Source organism: Microtus oregoni, unplaced genomic scaffold, assembly GCF_018167655.1.
Source record: "Microtus oregoni isolate MIOR12 unplaced genomic scaffold, Mior012 000028F_ref0000031, whole genome shotgun sequence".
Lineage (NCBI taxonomy): Eukaryota > Metazoa > Chordata > Mammalia > Rodentia > Cricetidae > Microtus > Microtus oregoni.
In genome coordinates, this window is record NW_024543087.1 from 29,040,280 (window position 1) to 29,063,692 (window position 23,413).

At 43.3% G+C, this 23,413-nt stretch overlaps 1 protein-coding gene across 3 annotated transcripts in view; it reads right to left on the reverse strand.

Annotated features, from left to right (window-relative positions):
- Slc9a9 (solute carrier family 9 member A9) overlaps positions 1 to 22,852 on the reverse strand; it is a 555,668-nt gene extending 532,816 nt beyond the window's left edge. For 2 of the 3 annotated variants that reach the window (XR_005976519.1, XM_041677479.1), the window contains exons 1-2: positions 22,501 to 22,852; positions 5,860 to 6,062 (exon numbers count right to left, since the gene is read on the reverse strand). Coding sequence is in view for 2 of the 3 variants with exons in the window: in XM_041677479.1 (XP_041533413.1) it covers positions 5,860 to 6,062; positions 22,501 to 22,675 (378 nt within the window). In the remaining variant the exon portion in view is untranslated. Of the gene's footprint in view, positions 1 to 5,859; positions 6,063 to 8,573; positions 8,700 to 22,500 lie in introns of those variants that run through there. The other variant, XM_041677480.1, reaches the window with a different exon arrangement.
- Positions 22,853 to 23,413: the final 561 nt, after the last annotated feature.

Sequence of the window (23,413 nt, forward strand, 5' to 3'; positions counted from 1 at the left end):
TATTTGATACAGGGTTTTTCTGTGTAACAACCCTGACTGTCCTGGATCTCACTTTGTAGACTAGGCTGGCCTCGAATTCACAGAGATCCACCTGCCTCTGTCTCCTGAGTGCTGGGATTAAAGGCGTGCACCACCACCACCCAGCTTTTTTTGCTTTTTAAATTTCCATCTCCTTTGAAAAAAAAAATTAAACTTCCTATTTACATGAATGCCAGAAATCGTTAGTCCTAAATATTACTTAACAAGTTAACATTTGTAAAACCATTATATAACATAATGTTGGCCCCAACAGGTTAAAATGAATATACCTAGGATCCACAGAACAACTTTGGCAAGTGGTGTTGCGAACCAGATGGGTAGTTACAGAGCAGAACGGGACAGGTGCAGCTGGCGGCCTTGAGTGCACTTCGACCCATAACACAGGCAGCACCGTTTTCACCTGTCTCTTAAGTCAAACACTCTTTTCTGTCCTACGTTTTAACCTGTGTTGAGCATAAATAGAACAGGTTTAGCATATGGTATTTCCTGAAGCTTACATGCGGCATAAGCACACAGCATACCGCTGCTGCTGTAAATGCCAGTAGCTCTCAATTTTCCAGCTTTATACTTTCCTATTGGAAGGAGTGTGTGAGGGCACTGAGCTGTGTCCGTTTCCAAGCGCCACCAGCCCCTAGCCATCCCAGAAATGCATGTGCGCATATAAAACTTTCCGAGAGGTGTTGGCGTGGCACGGCACAGGGATTCCTCCCTCTCTCCAAATCCTTGGCATTTCATCCAAGCTTCACACTCCATTCTTCTGAGAGTAAAATTGACTGTCAAATCCTAAATGCAGATCCAAAGTCTGACTACTCATTGTAATACATGCCAAAAAAGAAGGCGATTCACTGGGGCCCTGTGGTGGCTTCTGCACCCCACTATGTAGAACTTCTGAACTGCCCACCTCCTCCTGCCCTGGGAGCTGAAATTCCCTGGGCCTCAGTCTTTTCTCTCTGGGCTTTTGGAGAGCCTAGCCAGTGTGTGGGAGCAATAAGCTGTCACGACTCACGATCAAGTGCTAGAGTCTCAGTGTGGTTTCTTCCCACTGGCACTGGATTCTGGCCCATCATGGAATCTCTGTAGACACTAATTTTATTATCTGCATATGTACAACATGAGAGGATAATTGAAAATTTTAAAACATTTAGTATCCAGGACACCATAAGTTTATCAAATTCAGGATGATAATTTTTTTTTTTTTTTGGTTTTTCGAGACAGGGTTTCCCTGTGGTTTTGGAGCCTGTCCTGGAACTAGCTCTTGTAGACCAAGCTGGTCTTGAACTCACAGAGATCCGCCTGACTCTGCCTCCCAAGTGCTGGGATTAAAGGCGTGCGCCACCACCGCCCGGCTCAGGATGATAATTTTCAAACCCTGCATCTTTCTTCAGATGTATACTATTGGCAAGTTTGCAGATTTATTCAAATTTTCCATTTCTTTATGCACTCAGCAGATAGTCATTTAGCATGAGGCACCATGGCAGGCTTTAAGGATACGCTGGTCATTAAGAGGCAGGGTCTCTGTCTCTGACCATGCAGAGTTCACTATCTAGTGTGTGGTATATCTCTTCCAACAGATGTTGAGTACGTGAAGAAACCAGCCTCACAGATTACTAACCTTGGCGAATACTAAGTAAGCATCCAGATGTTGCCGTACCAATGCAGCACCGTTGTTGGAGGCAGTGAGAATGACAGAGATGTCGGCAGGGTGGTGTTTCAGTGACAACAGCAGGTCGGAAGAGTGGGAGCAGTGAGAACGATAAGGTGTAAAAGCTGGTGCTTTCTGTACATCTCATCTAAACTAAAACAACCTTACAGGACAAGTCTCAGAAGAAGAGTTGATCTCATACAAGAGAGGGCAGAAGGGAGAAAAGCCTGGGATGAGTAGGGGGTGGGGAAGGACAGAGAGAGGTTGATCAGTGGGAGCTGTCTTAGTTTCTTTTTCCCTTTGCCATGATAGAATACCTTGATGAAAAAATCATTTAAAGGTGAAGTGACTTATTCTGGCTACAGTTCAAGGGCACAGTCTATCACATGGGGAAGTCGCAGCTATGGGAGCTGGAAGCCATGGCTCTCGTATCCACAGCCAAGAAGTTAACAGAATGGGTGCTCAGCTCTCTTTATCCCTTTCTATGTAGTCTGGGACCCAAGACCAGGAATGGAGCCAACTACTTGTAGGATGAGTTTTTCCATCTTAATTAATGTAATCAGCCCCTCAGAGTCAGACTCAAGGATTACATCATCCCTCAGGGGACACTTAGAGCACTGGTTCTCAACCTTCCTGGTGTTGTGACCTTTAATACAGTTCAAGCTGTGGTGACCCCTAGCTATAAAGTTCATTTTGTTGCTCCTTCATAACTGTAATTTTGCTACTGCTTGTATTGTAATGTAAATATTTGTACAGATTGAGGTTTACCAATGGGATCGGAACTCACAGGTTGAGAAGCACCGGCCTAGATGCTCATATCCCACGTGATCCTAGATCCTCTAAAGCTGACAGTTGGCACAGATCATCGCAGCCACAGAGTCAGTAGGACAGGACTTGGGGATGACTCAGTGGTTAAGAACCACTGTTCTTGCAGAAGACAAGAGTGTGAGTCCTAGCACTCACATTGGGTGGCTCATGGCTGTAACTCCACCTTTAGGGGCATCCAGCACCTCTGATCTGTCCCAAGGGCACTTGCACTCACATCCAGATCCACATCCACACAATTTAAAACAGTAATAATAACAGAGTCTTTAAAAGACTGTTGTGTTTTTGCTCACTCGGAAAAATGGTTACTCATAACAGTAATATACTGCACAGTTTACAAACTAGGAATGGGATTATGATTGTTTCTAGCTTAAAGAAATGGTAAGTGTTTGAGAGGATGGTCATGTTTAGAATTATTTAAGTGTATTCTACAATGTGTATGTATCTGAAAATGCCACATGATACCCCATTGATACATACAATTTTATGTTTTTATGTAGCATTTAAAAACAAAGTTTAGAGAAGTAAGGAGATTGATCAGTGGACAAGCACGGTTTGTTGCTCTTGCAGAGGACCAAGTTCAGTCCCCAGAACCCATATGGCAGCCCACAACTATCAAAACTCCAGTTCCAGAGGATACAACCCCCTCTTCTGACCTCCACTAGCAGTAGGCACTCATGTGATGCACACACATACATGCAAGCAAAACACTCATATAAAATAAAATAGAGTTTTAAAATATTTTTTTAAAATGAAGTTGGAAACTACAGTAATTTAAATGAACCTAGGGGAAATGACATATCATATGATCTGTGTTATAGAAAGGAGCTGATTGATATAAATGGATGCATACAGTAGGGAAGTCAAGAGGGAGCCAAGCCAACAGCTGTACATTTATACAGACCCAGGATCTGGTCATAATGTTACATGAGCAACAAATATGAAGTCAGTTACACTCCAATTATTAAAGAACAAAATCCAGTCCCCTTGAAGTCACCTAATGCAGCAAGGATTCTGGAAGATGTCTTGCTCTCCCCCAGCAGAAATGGGAGTATTTGTACTGGGCACAGGGCCACTGACTACAGAACCTAGGCCCTTAAAGCACCAAATTCTGACTTGATTCAAAGTCTCCTGGCTTAGCAGTGTATCCAGGAGTCAACATCAAGGAAACACCCTAGAAGCACAGCTTCTAATCTGACCACTGAAAGAAATATTTTCATCTCTTGCCTTAAATATTCAAAAGCAAACACTTGATTGTGGCTGCTGATAAAGAAATTACTGTATCATAACACAGTACCAAAATTTCTGGCCAGGTATTTATGGGCAGTCCTGCTAGAGAACAAAATCGCTATGGCAACAGGAATAATTCCAGCATCCTTGGAGAATCAACCTGTCTGGAGTACTGCTGTGTAGAAATACAGACAAAATTGGGTAGGAGCAGAAGGAGAGAAGTAATTTAGATACAGGAAATGCCAAATGTAAAAGTGGCCAGGTGTTCTGGTACATGCCTGTCAGCCTAGCGCTAGGGAGCCTAAGGTGAATTCGAAGGTAGCCTGGGCTACACAGGGAGCTCCAGGAAACATTAGGGTACACACAGAGACCTGGACTCACAATAAATAAGCACATAAAACTGAAATATGTTTTAAAATTAATATCATGTATTGTAAACAAGCTATATAAAATTATTTTTTTTGATAAACGATATTCTATTTCCTTGTGGATAAAGAGAATCATATGACTGAGATCATTCAAAACATGAGTCCCGGAAGATGCCCCATCTATTACAGAAGTGGATTATTCAGTTCCTTGCTGTGCACTCAGACCCGCTGCACTAGTTAGGTGTAATTTTATTTAACATGATTTGAATTTCCTGAGTCCTCACAAGTCCTATCACACACTTAATATAGAAATATACTAGTGGAAGATAATGAAGAAAAAGGACAAAAAGACTGTAAATTGGTCATCTTGAAAGGGAAAAAAACAGAAAACCAATCCCCCTTCTCTAAATCTCTCAAAACCAGGAAAATTGTGTGTGTGTGTGTGTGTGTGTGTGTGTGTGTGTGTGATCTAATTAGCAATCAAACTTGGGTCCTCTGTAAGAGCATCAAGCACCCTTAATCACTGACTCCAGCCTTTTTTGCCCCAAATGTATGTTTTTGTTCTTATTCTGTTTTGTTTCATTTTTGGGTTTTGTTGTTGTTTGTTTGTTTTTTTTCATTTTGGGGGGTTTTTTGTTTGTTTGTTTTTTTGAAACAGAGTTTCTGTGTGTAGCCTTGACTGTCCCAAAACTCACTGTTCAGAATAGGCTGGCCACAAACTCTAAGACCCACCTACTCCTGCTTTCCAAGTGCTGGGATTAAAGGAATGCTCTTCTATAGCCTGGAACTATGTTTGAATGAGAAAATTAAGTCTGTATGGGATAAAAGTGATAAAAATGCCTTACTATCCCGCCAGAGAGTACTCACCTCTGACCCAAAGACTCTGAAGTAATTCCTACAAGCTTTTGATTCCTACCACACTCATTCATTGGCAACAGGATCTCACCATCTCAAGGGTGATGTTGGACACACAAGGTCAAAAAGGATGTTTGAAGCTGATTCCTCATCCTGAGTGTTTGCAGTAAGACCAAGGTCTCTTGCTAGTGGCCAAAGCAGGTAAGGGGTCACAAATGGGCAGTATAACCTCTCTGTGTGTGTGTGTGTGTGTGTGTGTGTGTGTGTGTGTGCGCGCGCGTGTGTTTTGCTGGATGAACCAAGCCCAGAACTTCACACATGCCAGACAGGTGCCCTATCACTGAACTACATCCCAAGCCTGTAATTAGTTTTTAAAATATGAATCATTTTGCAATTTTTAACCTAAAATCCCTTAGTTAAACCACCATGGCGAAGAGCTCTTGGGCAGACTCTAGGCCAATGTGTTATAAGCGCTCACCAGCAGCCAGTGCCTTCTCTCAGCAGCCAAAGCCATTCTAGACCAAAGTTCACAAACGAGAACATTTTCATTCGTCTCTCTTTCCTCTTTGACCTGGAGATATTTGAACCAAATAACCAGCTGGTAACATGTACGACCACTAACAGCACACACACGAACACTGGAATACAACTCAAGAAAGAAAAAATGGCTGAAAGATTTTATCTTCAAAATTAAATTAAATACAGCTCTGGCTTGGCAGAGAAGTATATTAAAATCTTTCCCCAAATTTTAGGGAAACTACTGACAAGTGTGTTTATGTGGTCGATGCCCCAGTGTTACAGTGTTGGAAAGGACAGGAGTGTAGGTACATACCTCACATAGAGAAGCTTATGTCTATCAATTATGGACAGCCAGGCTACATGAGCCCACAGCGCCCTTACCTTCTCCAGTATGGCGTTGCCTTGGTGGGGACTGATGTTATGTCGGCTGATTTCTCTCTTGTACTTATATTCGTAGACTTGGTCCGTGATGTTGACTAGCAGAGTTGACGGGCTAAATGACAATTTCCCACACTCGTAGACGGTTCCACTCTCAATATCGGTTGGCGCTGTGGCATATCGTAAAATTAATCCCATTATGAGACCTAAAACAAAGAACAAATCATTGTCCTGGAAGAAGGCAATCTAAATCTCCAGTAATTGAATGACCTAAATGCTTTATTTAGACCCTGGAGAAGTGACGCCAAGAAACACAGGGCCATTGTTTGGTTTGAAAATTGTTCACTCACAGGTACTATAATTCTAATATATTCCCATTTTTTTCTCCCCAGTTTTGGAGAGGAGGTCCTCACCTCTCCTATCCATTCAAAGTATTCAAGAGAACCTTTACTCTGTAATCAATATTGAATGAACTTTTTTTTTTTTTTTTTTTTTTTTGGTTTCTTGAGACTGGGTTTCTCTGTAGCTTTAGAAACCCTGTCCTGGAACTAGCTCTCATAGACTAGGCTGGCCCCAAACTAACAGAGATCTGCCTGCCTCTGCCTCCTGAGTGCTGGGATTAAAGGCATGAGACACCACGGTCCAGCTCTAAGAATCCAGCTTACTCAGAAGATAGATTCCCTAGAGAGGGTCTGTCTGTGGAGAACTGACCCTTCTCACTGACATGATTGCTTTATTTATCAGATCTAGTGGGAGAGGTAGCCTTGTGCTCTTCCTGGGCGTAAGAAAGCAATAGCCTCTCCATTTTTAATGGCAGGTATCTGGTACAAACCAGAAGAGGGTTCAGTTCAAGGACACAGGTCCAAGGTACAGATGGACTTAGGTTCCTGAGTGACATCTCCAAGCCATTGGATCAAGGAACTTCCTCTCCAGCTACAAATATGTACTTCCTGCCAGGCAATAAGGTACCTTTCTGCAACCTTTCAAACAATTGCCAGTTTAAGTTTTGCTTGCCCATAGTCACAAGTGTTCTCACAACATAGCATCCTTTATACAAGGGGCCAATCCTTGACTTGTAAGATTCTAAAATCTATTAGGACATTCACGGTAGTAAGATTGCCACAAACTTTTAAAATACAAATTTATTTTAAAAATGGAGAAAAAAGCTTTAGAGGCTCAAAACAGCTCTTGATTTAAAATTTGGATTGACATGTGTGTTTTCAGAGAAATCACCCAACTTTATTCTTTGAACCTCAATATTTGGAAGTTTTGTCTCTTGCTATGAAGACTATAATCTAGTAACTTTTTTTTTCTTTTGGTCTTATTTTTTTTTCTTTTTTCAGACAGGGTCATGTGTGGTCTAGGCTGGTCTCGGTCTCACTATGTAGCCACGGGTAGCCTTCAATTTCAGATCCTCTGTTTCCTAAGGGCTGAGACTGCAGCATCCACCACCTTACCAAGCTCAATATTTCATTTTTTCCAGTGAGATATTTGGCATTAAATATTTTGTTCTGCACAATCTATAGGTCTTATATTAAAAAACATAGTTTCGGGCCTGGCTGAGCTTTAATTTGTATGCGTTGAAGACCCATAGGCAGGAAACTCTAACACAGCAGAGCATGTGCCAGGGCAGCTGGGAAGAACGCTGTCGTCGAGAGAGGCATTACCGAGGAGAAGCTGAAGCTCACGTCTTATCTCCATGAGCTGATCAGACAGTGAGTGGGATCTGGGCTGCACATCTGGGTAGCCATGGGAATCACAGTTCAGTAGAAAGTGTATCCAGAGCTAAACTCTCTCCAGCACAACTGTTGGGAGGAGGTGCTTGCTCAGCCAGGGCCTGTTTTCCTGGCTTCTTTGTCTCTGGCCCATTCTCATCAATAGCAAGTAAGCAAAAGTGCTGTGTTTCACTTCTAGGTTGGGGCAGAGAATAAAGAGTGAATTTTATCTCTTTTTTCCCTCCCTTATGGGCTGAATGGGGAGAAATCGAAGATCCTAAAGACAGACAGTGTTACTGGTCAGAAGGACCCTGGGTCCCTGAGAAACCAGGAGTGTGTCTGTGTGCAGTGGGGGAAAGAAAGGGGGCATCTGCTAGCCAGGAGCACTTGTGTTGGGCTATGAGGGAAACCTGTTATATAAATAGCCAATATCTTGGTGTTTCTGTGTTCACAATTGCTAGTGATAACCTCATTAGGACAATGTACAAAGGGACTTAGGAGATCTGATACTTTTAGCAAGTCACTGGTGGTGTAGGAAGGATATAGGAGGGAGAAGAGAGGGGAAGGGACGGGAGGGAAAGAGGAGAGAGAGAGGAGATCAAAAGGCAACTTGGATATGCTAAGACTTTCAGTTTAGTCCTAATGAGAACTAGTGAAAGATTTTAGGCAAGATGGTAAAATAATTAGATTTTATATAAGAATTATCACTTGGGCAGCAATTTGGAGAACTGACTAGAGGGATAAGAAAAAATAAATTAACAAATTTCTTTGATAAATTTTAGAAGTCTCACTTATCTTTGATTCATATCTTTATCTTACTCTTCCATAATAAAAATATTGCATACAATCTTCATGAACAAGAAAAGATACTTAAGTGTTATGGTTTAGATAAAAAGGGTCCCCCAAAAGGTTCATATGTCGAAAGTTTGTCCTTAGCTGCTGGGTTCAATTATCGAGGCATGCTTGGATCAAGGTCACTGGGGGAATTCCCTAAAACCATACCTTAGCTCAGCTCCTTCCGTCTCTCTCTGCTTCTGCTATGAAGTAAGAGCTCCAGGCACTGTGCTACTTCCATGATCTTCTTCCTCACCGCAAGCCACAGAGATGGGACCAAGCGGCCAAAGACTGAAGTCTCTGAAACCATGAATCCAAATAAACCCTGCCTTTGCTGTGTTCTTGGCTATTTCACCACGCAATGATGTCTTATCAGTCCACAGAACAGTGGACACCTTCCGGGCATGGTACTGAACGCTTACAATTTAACCACCCATAAGGGGGCAGAGGATACATCCCCCATGCCTCATGCTATTTAGGTGTCTGGAAGAACTTCACTTAATCAACTTCTCTCCTAAAAGTCCACGACACAACACTAAAGGGAGCACAAAACAATCTGCAGGGGTCTGAACGGAAGGAACCCAAATTAATGTCCTTCCAAACCCCCTAGTAAGTAAGCTACCTAGTTTTGAGAAATGTTCTCAATGAGATAACAAGAAATGAACAAGGGGTGCCCTGCCCATAGTCAGTTCCCAAGAACAGAAAGCAAGTTTTTGCCACAATAGCAAATGCCTACTTGTTGGCGTGGTTAAGTTCATATAAGGCCTAAATAGTCCTGTGCCATCTTGGGTCCCAGACTTTGAGAAGAAACACCCTGAAGTAAGCAGAGGCATTTGCAGTCAGAAATAAGCAGATGTAAATAGGCACGCAATTGCAGCTCTCCTGAGAGGAGGGCAGTCGGCGTGGACTTAGCATCGGTGCCCAGGATCTATCAGCGCATTCATGCTGAGGCATCCTATACCCCGTGTACAGCCAATGCCCGAGCCCAGCAGGTTTGCTAAGGCAAGGAGCCAGGAACCCTTCTGAAGGCCAGCCATGGGTGCAATCGCCCCGTAACTTTGGCAACCCTTTCTTAGAACTGTAGTATATGCTAAAGACCCCCTTACAACCTCTTTTCCTTTCCTTTCTCCAACATCAAAGACAGACAGCTATCCCAGAGTTCTCACACCCCTCCCCATTTTCTGTCAAAGGAGCTTCTCAGAGTAAATTCTTTTCTAGAGTTAATCTCTTCCAGCACTTACTTCTTATAGACGCCAACTTAAAATATGAGCCAAAAGGTTCTGGCCCTAGTTTGCGCCAAACCACCAAACCCCAAGGGTTCAGAGGAATCAAATCTTGGCAGTTTCCAGAGACGACATGGCTAGCACACCCATGCTGCAGGAACAGCAGCTGGACAATCCTTGCTTGTCAGAGACCAGGCGCTCCCAACGCAGCCCCCACGGTTTTTCACAGGCAAACTTAGTGCTCTGGGCCTATGTGGACACAAAGCTGGAGCGGTGAGCTGGCGCATGCGCTGGACTGACGAAATCGCGCGGGAGGCTGGACTGGCGAGATTGCGCGGGAGATGAGAGACAGGAGGGCTGCGGAGAGGAAGAAAATTCTGAGGAGAAGGGATTGTTTTCCTATCCACACAAAGGACAGGATAAAGGAAGTGCCAGTCACAGTATTACAGATGAATAGAAGACTGGCCACCATAGCTGCAAACCACAAAAGCACCATGTCCATTGGAAACCAAGACAATCAGACAATTAAAGGAGCTATGCTGCCTCTTTTAAGGGATCACCTCCTAGAGCACGGGTTCACAGCCACATCTGAGACCCAAGTCACCTTTGCAAGCAGTCTCTAATTAAGAAGCCTCGGGGGATTCTTTTTGTTTTTTCTTTTACTTTTTTTTTAATTTATTTATTTATTACGGATTTCTGCCTCGTCCCCACAACCGCTTCCCATTTCCCTCCCCCTCCCCCGATCAAGTCCCCCCCCCCCCCCATCTGCTCGAAGAGCAATCAGGGTTCCCTGACCTGTGGGAAGCCCAAGGACTGCCCACCTCTATCCAGGTCTCCTAAGGTGAGCAAACTGCCTAGGCTCCCACAAAGCCAGTACGTGCAGTAGGATCAAAAACCCACTGCAATTGTTCTTGAATTCTCAGTATTCCTCATTGTCCGCTATGTTCAGCTAGTCCGGATTTATCCCATGCTTTTTCAGACCTAGGCCAGCTGGCCTTGGTGAGATCCCAATAGAACATCCCCATTGTCTTAGTGTGTGGGTGCACCCCTCGTGGTCCTGAGTTCCTTGCTCGTGCTCTGTCTCCTTCTGCTCCTGATTTGGACCTTGAGATTTCTGTCCGGTGCTCCCGTGTGGGTCTCTGTCTCTGTCTCCTTTCATCGCCTGATGAAGGTTAATATTCCTGAACTTTCTTTTACTTTTTAAATTTTTTGTTTGGTTGCTTGTTTGTTTGTTTTTCAAGACAGGGTTTCTCTGTGTACTTTTGGAGCCTGTCCTGGAACTCACTTTGCAGACTAGGCTAGCCTTGAACTCACAGAGATCCGCCTGCCTCTGCCTGGCAAGTGCTGGGATGAAAGGCGTGCACCGCCGCTGCCGCCACCACCACCCGACTGCTTCTTGAAGTCTGAATGTCTGAACACCTAGGGTAGGGGGAGGAACTCTGACCTCCCTCAGAGTCACACTTCCCCTTACAGAGCTTTATTCCCAGAGCACCAAGCACCTGAAAAAGCAGTTTGGCCTCACCTCTGCAAACAAATGCTCTGTCGGAGCCCCTGCACGCAGGTCTCCCTCCCTGAGTTCTGCTCACCTAGGGTGAGCTACACGGCTTTAGAAACCAGTCCGGTGCAAGTCCGCACGATCCAGTGTTGCTTTGCGGGAGACCTCCAGTAAGTACACAATGAGACCATTTAAGGCAGAGGCGCTGTGCTGCGATTTATCTCTTTTCCTTCAGGAAAGACAAATCCTTCAGGCAGAGTTGGAGTTGGAGTTTTTCCAGTACACAAACTCCCTTGACGTCAAGAAGGAAAGGATCTGCTATGTAGCCCGCCAGTCCCAGGGATTTTAAAATGTCACAGAGAATGAACACCTCAACGAATGCTATGATGTCCCCGTCCTTAAGGGCTTTCTGTACAGCTGTCATCGAGCAGATGTCTGGCAGGCAGCTAGCTATTCCATGTCTGAGCATGGAGAAGGGAGGGAGGGAGTGGTGTGCGGTTGCACACACCTGTTAACTCTGCAGTAGAAAGATGGAGGCAGGAAAATCAAGAGTTTAACTAAGACAAGACTAAGCTATAGGAGACTCTGTATCAAACAAACAACCAGAGAACTAGAGAGAGAGAGGGGTGGGGGCAGACAGAAAGAGCTTCAGGAACACTCCCATCAAGGAGGATTCAGAAATACCAGCCTTGTCCTTTAGATTCTCTTAGTTCATTGTCTACCTTGTTCTACTTGGATGTCACAGACATGTAAGATGTTCTGAGGCTTGTGAAAGCTGGAAAAAAAATGAACACAAAATGCTCTTATCCCACAAAACATTAGCATAGGCCAGCAGTCTGCTGGCCTTTTCCTCCGCACAATGCTGGCATGCTCATGTCCTCTAAGAATAAGGCACTCTAAGTGTCTCACTATAAAACCTCATAACACCAAACCCTCTGCATCCTGCTGACAGTTGTTCAATATGGTACGGAAATGTCTCTCTGACAGGGCTTTGCTTAGAGAAATATAGATGGGACCTTAATACGTCTACAAATCATAAATGGCAGCCGATGGAAGAATGGTCTTCAAAATACAGACATATCCCAGTCTCTTTTGTGTTCACATGGTCATGCGTAGTGTCCCAGACAGGGCTCAGCACAACTCCAGCTCCCATGGGACTCAGTTTTGTAGGATTGGTTCTTCCTTGGAGACGAAGGGCACAGCTAGCCCAGCTGTGGTGTGGGTATTAGGGGCTACTACACAGCATCCACTCATATGCTGCATGGAGTTCATAAGATCTTGGAAGCCGCATGCACATGCAAATACTACATGAAGACTGCAGGACAACTGGGTTCTGGAATTGATTCTCCACGTGTTGAGCGATGGCCTGCCCCTTCTCTAAACCAAGTAAGTATCTTGACCTGTTATGTCTGGTAAAAAACCAATGCTTGCTAACTCTCTCTACCTTCACGTAGCAAAGTCCTATTTGTTTGTTTTGTGACAGGGTCTCAAATTCATGATGCCAGCCCCTCCCCAGTAGCTGATATTGCAAACATACATACCACACACACAGGATGCCCTGTTCTTTTTTAACTGCCCATCCCTCCCCACACAGCCAGGCGCTCAGGGTTAATTGACTTCATCCTTGGATCCAGGCCTTCTTTTTCCTCTTGCAGACTAGTAGCTCTGGAATGTCTATATGACCTTATTTCATCAAATAACAATTGAAGGGGACCCTGCCAGGGAGCTTCATAGAAAAGTTTGAGAGAAAGGGAGGAGAGGAGAAGAGGGAAGTCAGGGGACAGAGTTTCTGTCACTTGTTGCTGAACAGAACCCAGGTCCTGTACTCTTCAGGCAAGCATTGATATTAAGGTGCATCCTCAGCCCTGGACATGTCTTAAAACTCTATTAAAAAAATAATAGGAAGCCAGTCAGTGGTGGAGCACACCTTTAATCCCAGTACTTGGGAGGCAGAGCCAGGCGGATTCCCATAAGTTTGAGGCCAGTCTGGTCTATTAAAGTTAGTTCCAGGACAGGTTCCAAAGCTACAGAGAAACCCTGTCTTGAAAAACCAATACTAACATGTTAAGTTCCAGAAAATCTAAAGGAAAGATCAGCTAGTCTGGTCCTCTCCAAGGACTTTAAGGATGCATAAGACTTCAGTCTGTGGAGAAGAGGAGACACCCAGCTGTCATGGAGAAGCATGCATAAATGAGGGACCACAGTGCAGACTGGATAATCAGGTAGGTTGGGTGACTAACAAAGGCATCAGTGAAGGAAAGAGCATGAGAGTCTAAGAAAGCCAAGAGGTGGATGTTTACAGGTATTGGAGTTTAACTTCATCTCCGATACTTTTAACTTCTTATTTTATAGTTATCCGTTCTTTTTTCACCTTGTCAACATCTTGGTACTCACAGTGGTCGAAAGAGGTGATGAAGATTTGGATGCCAATGTCCAAATGCATTTCCCAACAAGTTCGTGTTTAGTGATTTGCTTTAGACCTTAGTTTAGTCAGGGATGAAAAGGAAAGTAAAATACCTATATATACAATGCCGCTGGTTATTTAAGGCTTTTGTTTTTTTCCCTGCCAGCCTGCACCAACCTTCTAAATTTGAAAGTTGAGTGTAAGTGTTGCTAAAAGGGACACAATTTATTGTTTCACACTTCTCACTATAAATTTGCCCTGGTAGAGAAAACAGTTTCATAAAGATTTCAGGACTAGAGTGTGCTACCTGCCAGCCTGACCACCCTTATATACACCAAGATGGAGAGCCATCTGTGAAGCTGTCCACCTTGGGACAGTTTCAAGATATTTACCATTGTGTGGAAGAGTCCCATGGAAGATGGCAGAAGTCTAACCATTGTATTCTCTCCAGTGTAAGATTCCTCATGTCCACCACCCACCATTGGTACACTTTATATAATACTCAATATTCCATGCACACACATGTGTGCATACAAAACACACAGCATACACATATACAAACACATTTGTGACACAACACACACACATTTCACTGGGTTTGGGGATTTGTAACATGTACTATCGATTACTTTTCTCTGGAAGCTACTTCCAGTACCAGTTTTTTTGGAACCAACATCCTTCCTTATGATCCCTAAGAAGCTGTCAGCAGAACGGTAGACAAGAGGGTCTAACTAGATACGTAATGGATAAACAATGGTTTCTTACTTTATAGCGTTACACAGAGATACTGTTGTCTGACATTTTCCTCCTACTAGCATCATGTTGTGGACAGTGACAGGGGCTTCCTGGAAGGAAGATAGATGGTTTTCACCCTAATGGGGTGGAAAAGATGGTAGAAAAATGAAGCTAGCAACTCCCTGTTTAATTCCTTTCTTAGTGAAACACTAGAGTAAATACACGGAAGCCACCTAGAAGATAGTAGACTGCTGGGTACAGCCCAGAGTTTTTGATCATATCTATCTGCTTTGGGTCACTGTTCTTTAGCTGACGAATCAATGCTGGACCCAGGCTATTAGAAACAATGTATATGACGGTAGAGACAGTAGTTCCCATCAATAGTCAGTAGGATTGAGACCACAGCCTTGGAATTCTACCAAGATCAATGGTGTCAACTCAGCATAAAGCTTTCGGGGTTCTGAGACCCCTATGAAAAAGGTTACCATATTCCAGACTCTTCCAGCAATTAAATTCAGTCCAAATCACACATGGCAAAAGTCCATTTTTTATGATTCACACAAATCCACTCTTGTTTGTCAAGCTATATGAAGTGTCCATCACAAACATTCTGCAATCCACAGGGATTTAAAATCTAAATGAGACAATTGGCAAGGTAGCTTCCCCAGGGTGTGAGCAGGTGTTTCCAGGCAGCCATATCGCTTTCCCTGGGATACTTCAGCTCCAGGTACTTAGCATGAATATGATATCACAGTATTGCATCCACTGGGTTACATTAGGCGTTTTGTTCTGGACACTACCATTTCTGAGGCTTCCGTTAACAAAGGAACTGAACTGTTCCTGTCCAAAACAATTCCCCATTGCCTGGATGGTCAAACTCTGATAAGAACACAGTGGTGACCCAGATCCGAGACTACAGATATTTAAAAGTGTTCCCGCCAACTCTGTGTAGCTTGTACATTTTCTAATTCTTTGACTTCTTTATATTTTATTTTGTAAATTTCTAAAGGTACTTCCATAAGCGTTCCATTGCTGTGGTGAAACACTATGCCCAAAGCAACTTGGGGGCTGGGATTTATTTGGCTTACATTTTCATATTGCTATTCATCATTGAAGGAAGCCAGGACAGGAATTCAAACAGAGCAGGAACCTGGAGGTGGGAGCTGAAGCACAGGCCATGGAGGGGTGCTGCTAACTGGCTTGGTTCCTATGGCTTGTTCAGCCTGTTTTTTTTTTTATTGTTTTTGTTGAACTATGTGGTTTTTCTCTGCTCCCCTCCCTTCCTCCCCTCTCCTCTTCTACCCTCTTCTATGATTCCCATGCTCCCAATTTACTCAAGAGATCTTGTCTTTTTCTACTTCCCATGTACATTAGATCCAAGTATGTCTCTCTTAGGGTCATCTTTGTTGTCTAGGTTCTCTGGGATTGTGAATTGTAGGCTGTTTTTTCTTTGCTTTATGTCTAAAAGTCACTTGTAAGTAAGTACATATTGTATTTGTCTTTCTGGGCCTGAGTTACTTCACTCAATATGATGCTTTCTAGGTCCATTTGCCTGCAAATTTCAAGATGTCATTATTTTTTCCCACTGTATAGTACTCCATTGTGTAAATATACCACATCATCTTTATCCACTCTTCAGTTGAGGGGAATTTAGGTTGTTTCCAGGTTCTGGCTATGACAAATAATTCTGCTATGAGCAAAATTGAGGACATGTCCTTTGGATATATACCCAAAAAGTGGTATTGTTGGGTCTTGAGGCAGGTCGTTTCCTAATTTTCTGAGAAATCAGCATACTTATTTCCAAAGCAGCTGTACCAGTTTGCACTCCCATCAGCAATAGAGGAGTGTTCCCTTTACCCTATATCCTCTCCAGCATAAGCTGTCATCAGTGTTTTTTATCTTGACCATTCTTGCCGGTGTAAGATGGAATCTTAGAGTTGTTTTCATTTGCATTTCTCTGATGGCTAAGGATGTTGAGCTTTTCCTTAATTGTCTTTCAGCCATTTTAAATTCCTCTGTTGAGAGTTCTCTGCTCTGTTTAGGTCTGTATCCCACTTTTTTATTGGACTATTTGTTCTTTTGATGACCAATTTCTTGAGTTCTTTCTAGAATTTGGAGATCAGCCCTCTGTCCAATGTGGGGTTGGTGAAGATCTTTTCACATTCTGTAGGCTGATGTTTTGTCTTGTTGACTATGTCCTTTGCTTTACAGAAGCTTCTCAGATCCAGGAGGTCCCATTGATCAATTGTCGCTCTCAGTGTCTGTGCTACTGGGTTATATTTAGGAAGTGGTCTCCTGTGCCAATGCATTCAAGTATACTTCCCACTTTTTCTTCTATGAGGTTCAGTGGAATCCAGGGCCAACCTGCCGAGGTATAGCACCACCCACAATGGGCTAGGCCCTCCCCATCAGTCACTAACTAAGATAATGCCCTGCAGGCTTGCCTGCAGCCTGATCTTAAGGAGAAATTTTCTGATTTGAGGTTTCCTTCTCTCAGATGACTTTAGCTTGTGTCAAACTAACATTAAACTAGCCAGCACAGGTACCATTGCCTGGAGCAGAATAAACCCTTTGTACACCACAGTAGCTATTCTGGAGTGAACGCTTGAGGCAGAAGAACACTGGTGTCATTGTCCTGAGTATGAAACACAGCCTTGCAATTACCAGTTACTCAGTGGCTCCGAGTATTGGATTCCTCATCTGTAACATGAAAGCAATAATCTCTTCTTTATGCATATTTGTGTGCTCATGAACTTTTGAGTGAGCCCACATGTGTGCACGCACACATACACACACACATATGATACCTAGAAGCCACATGGTAAGCTTTGAGTCCCACACCTGACCTTTAGTACTTGTGTGACATCGGACAAGTTCCTTGATTCTTTGCTGTCCCAGTTTCTTTCCCTATCTAAAAATGACTGTGGCGAGGATTAAATGGGGTTAATATGTGTAAAGTCCTTACAGCTGTAAAAATTGCATTTTATATGCTTTTGCTTTTAGCTAGTTTTTATTACATATCAACTTTTTGAGATGTCAAATGTTAATATTCCCTGTCATGAATCATGAGTTTAGTTCAATTAGACTCTAGATAATAGCTCATAAATAGCTCGAGTCTTAAACCCCTTCTCTCAGTGTGCACTGGCGGTAGCCTTTTCAGGCCTGAGAGGAGCAATGAAGGGGCACTAGAGCAGCCAGACTAAAGCTGTACAGTTCCAAAAGGTCAGGACCTCAACACAATACACAGCCTTATTTAGAAAACAGAGGTTACTTCACTTAAAAAAAAAAAAAGAAAAGAAAAGAAAAAACCTCTCTCTCATCTGCTTTTTGAAGCAGAGTCTAACGCACAGCCTTCACTGGTCTATAGCTTACTATGCAAATCAGCATAATCTGAAATGGAGCTCGTGTTCATCCTCCTGCCTCGGCCTCCCAAGTGCTAGGACTGCAGGTGTATACCACTATGCCCCAATGTAACATCTTATGCAGAAAAAAAAGTCTCTGATTCAGTTCCTCTGCTTATTTGATTTAGCTGATACCATACAGTGTGGAAGACCTTGGACAGATGTCTGAAGCACCTAAATCAAGCTTTTTATAGCATAAGGGAGACTCTCGATCTTAACTACTTGCCCTGCAGATCCTTTAGGTCAAGGCAGAGCCACTCTGGTTTGGTGAGAAAGGAACTTACAGAGATGCCCACAGCCACCCTGAAGGGCTCCGGTAGAGGAATGTCAATAGAAATTCAGTAAGATTTACTAAACACCCAATTAAAAATCAAAGCAGGCCTGGATGAACAAAGAGTGATCCATCAATGCTACTAAGTAAAATCATGTCTAGGAGAAAGGACCAGATCTCATGATTGCTTATTTGATTCCACAGAGAAAGTTACTGGATTTAATGGAAGTAACTCCAAGATGTCTGACTGACTAATGTCTGCCTGGGCCTAAAGTTTGGAGAAATTTTGAAGTTAGAAAGGAATTCATTTCCTCCTCATTTCTCAGTTGAGAAAAATCAGACCAGAAATTAAGTCACATAACAGAACAATACATCCCACTACTGAGAGAGAAAGAAAAAATTCAGCCTTAAAAGCAGCAACCTCAGAGAGAGCATGACTTCTTTCTCTACAGAGTTTGCCAGCTTTTAACAGGCTAAGTGCCCAAAGAGGACCACTCAGGCAGGGCAGAGGGGAAAGTGGGTCAGTCTGTCAGGGGCACAGGCTGAGCTGGGTCAGAGCAAAAGTGGACCGGTAAGGTGGAGACACATCACGTCTAGCAATACAGTTTCATCCTGGAACCTCTGAGACAGACTGGGGTGCAACCTATTTCTATACAAGGTCTGGGGAAAGACAGTTTTGTGATTATTGTGTCTTTAAACCTGAAAAAAAACTGTTGGTTAAATTAAATTGTTTTATTAAACTTCATCTAAGAATACTCTTAAAGGATTGAAAAGCATTCGAATATGACACAGCTTTTGATGAACTCAAAAGTTTAAGCATAGACGCTTGGAATTTCCTTGGTTCCTCCTAAATTATGAACAAATTTCTACATGGATTCAGGACAGTCTCTGATTGGATGACTGTAAAACCAAAGATAGAACTCTAAGATATTTAAATTGTTCTGTCCCTAATCTTAAATCCCAACTCTCAAAGGTATGGCATCGCAAATGTCCTGCAGCCTCCAGGGAGATACAATGGATTCCTTAATGCTATCTGGGACCAAGGAGCCAGTGCTTTTTTTATGAACATCGAGGAGATGACTCCAGGCCCCGACTAAGCAGCACTAAGTGTTCCAGCTGCCGTCAATCAATATTTTGACCATTAACGCTCATTCTGGCTTTTAGTCCAGTTTAAATGATTATTACTGTTGCTTATTATTCCATTTTGAAATAACCAGAGCCATAGGATGTCATGAACGAAAATCACCCTCCACTATGCCTGGTGAAGCAAATATTGCTACAATGATGCTGCTAATTTTTAAAAGCATCCCATGACCCATAATAATGAGAGAAGACCTTTTTTTTTTATAAGCAATTACTTGTATTTATATCTTCAGTTTTATTTCCAGTCAACACAGAGGAAAACTTCTTGGCCCCTACAACCCCGCATATGATATTTTATGGTTAACAACTTGAAAATTGTTCCTAACAATAATTATGAAAGAAGCGTTCAACATTCCGCTTGGTCACCTTGCCCCGCGATTATCTCTAACTGCTCATTTTGTAAGCCTCTGATCCCGAGAAATTGTTTTAATTGGATTCCCAAGTACTCTGATTAAATGTAGCAACATCTATTAAATCTTCTAAGGGACATTTAGCACAGCTCACCAGAGCACCTGCAGAGAGATAGGTAGTGGACTGGGCTGAGGGAATACAGGGACTGTGGTGCCTTGAAGAAAATCCCTGTCTCAGTTTGGGGGCAAATGACACTCAGTGCAAGCAGTCGATGATGGCAAGATGAGGTAACCAGAAAAGTAGGGGCTGCTAGCCTAATTCACTGATAAGCCCGAGGAAAAAGACCACTCTCCAAGGCGCTTTGTGACAAACCTGAGGGGTAGAGACAATTGTTGCAAGTCTACTTTAAGGCAGCAAACCTGTTGCAGGATACGGGCAGCTGTGGTCCACTGTAAGGTGTCTGCCTTCATAAAACAAGACAATTCAAACTTCTAAGTTTGTCTTCCTTTTCCATTGGTCCCCATTATGCCTCTCGCCAGTTTACTGTAGAAACAATGCCCTCCATCCTCAGATGGAGAAAGGGTTGACCCTGGAATCTCAGTTTGTCAGACCTGCTGGAAAGAGATGCTATGGCCAATCCTTAAAGTGTTTACGACAGGGGCATATATTTGGTGCTTGCTCTTTTGAATGTCTCCATCACCCACCCACTCCCTGCTCTCTCTCTCTCTCTCTCTCTCTTTCCCTTCCTCCCCCTCTCCCTCAGAATATCACTGAAGGAATTTACTTATTACTATCTCAGCATCCTTAGTTGAAAGCTGTGAAGAACCCTAGCTCGACACCAAACCAATACCATGACCTCCATATTTCCCACTTCCTCTGTAAAATGATGATTCTGTCTGCTGAGGTCCCTTTCCACTGTATGAATGCAATATTCATTTACAAAGACTGGGAAACCAATTCAATAGTAAGTTCTCTCTCGCTTACTATTCAGAGTTCCTCTTTTCCCTGTGTATGACTATTTCATTACACCCCTGACAGAAAGCACGGAGCACTTCAGGTACAGCGTTTTGATTATCCTGGAAGAGGAGTGTGGAGGCCATCCTGATGAATTAGTTTCAGAGCCTAGCCTGGAAAATGAACAAGAACCCCATCAACGGCTTGAAATGTGTGAGAACACATGGCAATGACCATGACTACTGGCTCTTCAGCTTGGGGAGGACCTCCATGCCTATCAGCCAAAATTTAATCAAAAATTAAATCAGCAAAACTGATTTAACTACCGTGATAAAGCAATATCTCTACCATAAAGAAGGAAATTGGTAACAATTTTATAACTATTGATAACAATAATTTTAATTCAATCAAGTTTCAGGCTGTGTAGAGTAATCTTTCCTCCAAGAAGGACTTAATCTTAAATCTGTGACGGATCACAAAGATATGCACAACCCTTGGAGATGATGCTAAGAATCACATTGTTTCTGGCTTCTCAGATTACATCCTGTATCTTTTTGATTATTTATTACCCAAGACAGAGAAAGATCCTGGTAAATTGATTCTAGAGAAAGAGAGGATGAATGACTCATGCCTGGGGCTCTGCCTCTGAAAGCACCGTGCCCTTCTGTTTGGGGCAGATATAATGGTAACTTTGATCGATATTAATTTCTGAGTTCAACCCCCAGCCAGAAAAGTTTTGCTGTGTGCTGTGCGACTCTCAGTGCAAAGGAACTTAGCTCTGCTCTAAACTGGCTGCCTGATAATGAACTGGTCTGCTTGGCCTTGAATGTCTGTCCCACAGCTCTAGTATCTCACAGGGGATCTAGTTAAGGACAGGACATCTCATGTTCCACTCCATGGCTGAACATGCTTAACATCAGGACGTTACATGCTTAGCACATGGAAAGTGCACACTCATCTTGTTCCCTGGACCTCAGACATATGAAAGGACCTCGAGATTCTGAAATGAGGGAAAGTCAAAAAGTCTCTTCTTCACTGTGTGTTTTGGCATCCCCTGGACTGGTATTTTTTGCTAGGTGGGATAAGGGTAGTGAGGCCAGTTTGTAGTGTGATGGTTGTCTTGGTACCAGTTCACTGCAGGTACCTAGTATCTCACCTTAAATAAAAAAAAAACAACTAAATAATCCAGTCTAGTCTGCATAGACTACATAATTACATTTTACTAAACTTTCTACAAAGGATGAATGATGTGGTATTTGCACAGAAAGAACATCACCTTGGGAGGTTAAACCCTAAACTATCACTTTCCCCTGTGGTTTAAAGAGGCAGGTGTGGTTACTTATACCTATTTTTCCAACACTCAGGAGGCTGAGGCAGGAGAATCACTCTGAGTGCGAGGCCAGCCTAGTAAGTTCCAGGCCAGCCTTGGCTACAGAGTGAGACCCTGTCTAAAAGAAAAAAAAAGCAGAAGAAGGAGAAAGTGTGTGAGAACACAAACAAGGATTATAAACAAGATCAGAAGAACTCAGGCTAAGAGATGGACAGTATTGCAGTATTGCAGAGGAAAATCTTGGTTTAACTCTTAGTTTAACACATTTATTACCAGAAGCTAAGACTGTTCATATGAAGAAAAAGGATTTGACACAATTATTCCTGTAACGGGGTGGGATCTGCTTCTACAAGTATTTCTTCTTGAAGACAGTTGGGAGGGAGAGCGTTATCCTCCAGGGATCCTGAAGCTATTGGGTTAACTTTTTATGCTCCTCCAGCTGGCTACCTGAGGAAGAGGCTGCTCTTCCGCAGCATCGCTACCACAGCCCACTCTCAGGACCGGTGCCCCATGACTCCCTGCATGACAAAGGACTGCAGCTGTCAACAGACTTGCCTAATGCTGCCTCAGAACGGGGCTGTGACAGCCGCTCTGTGAGGAGGCGAATTTCTGCCGCTTCTCTAGAAAGAGGCTAGCATTCATAACATCGCTGCACCTCCTCCCCTCAGGCTAATGACACTTCAGTCAGCATCTTCTCCTCACTTGTCGGTACTTTGCCATCTGAGCACAAGTCTCTAATTACGCCCGGGCAACAAGTTTCACATCAATCCCACCGTTTGCACACTCACCGTACACCATCGCGCCTCCAGTCTCATGCAAGAAGCGGAATCGGTGATTTTTAAATAGCCAGATGGTTAGAATGGTAAGGATGAGCAAAAAATTAAAGGCAAGCAGCTCCACCGCTCCCTGGTGTTGAAAATGATCTTCATTCTTCCCTGATGTAAGCCGAAGCTGCCCCGCCATTCCACTCCCAGAACGTGATGCTCAGAGAAATCCCTGGATGAGGGGTGAGCACTTTGAAGAGCTTAGCCTAGGACAGACTGGCCGCCACAGAATTTCAGAATAAACGCTGCTACTTTGTTGCTACTTCACAAGCGTTCAGATGGCTTAGCATTCAGAGGGCTTCTAGTTACAACTTCCTGTTTCTCTCTTAAAGCAGCCTCGTCTCTTTTCAAACTCCAGAGGGTGCTTTCATCATCGAGGATTCTGTCTGTAGATGATTCATTCTGGGAGGAGATCTTCCACAGAGGTCAGATCTAAAAGCAGGATGCTGATATGTGGACTCTATGTCCCTCCTGTTTCCAGCGTGATGTCTAAGGCTGTATAACCGGCAAATTGTAGATTAGTTCAATTCACCACATCAATATTTTCTACATTCAAAAGGGCAAGTGCAGACCCCTGCCTTCATCCACTCAGGTTTCTCCTTCCCCACCAGATTCTCCCACGTGATAAGGGTTGACAGATATGAATACACGGGACTATTTCTTAAATTGAGAAGCACAGATCCAGTATGTGATTCCCTGGCTTTTTGTAACTGTTCGTCATAGTGTAGACCTTCAACTAGAATAATCAAAAAGAAAACTCTAGGCCCATATCTATTTGAATATGTTGAGGAAAAGAAGAAAGGAAGGAAGAGGAGGGAAGGAGGAGGAGAGAGGGACAGGGAGGAAGGGAGGGAGGGAGGAAAGTAAGAGACAAGGA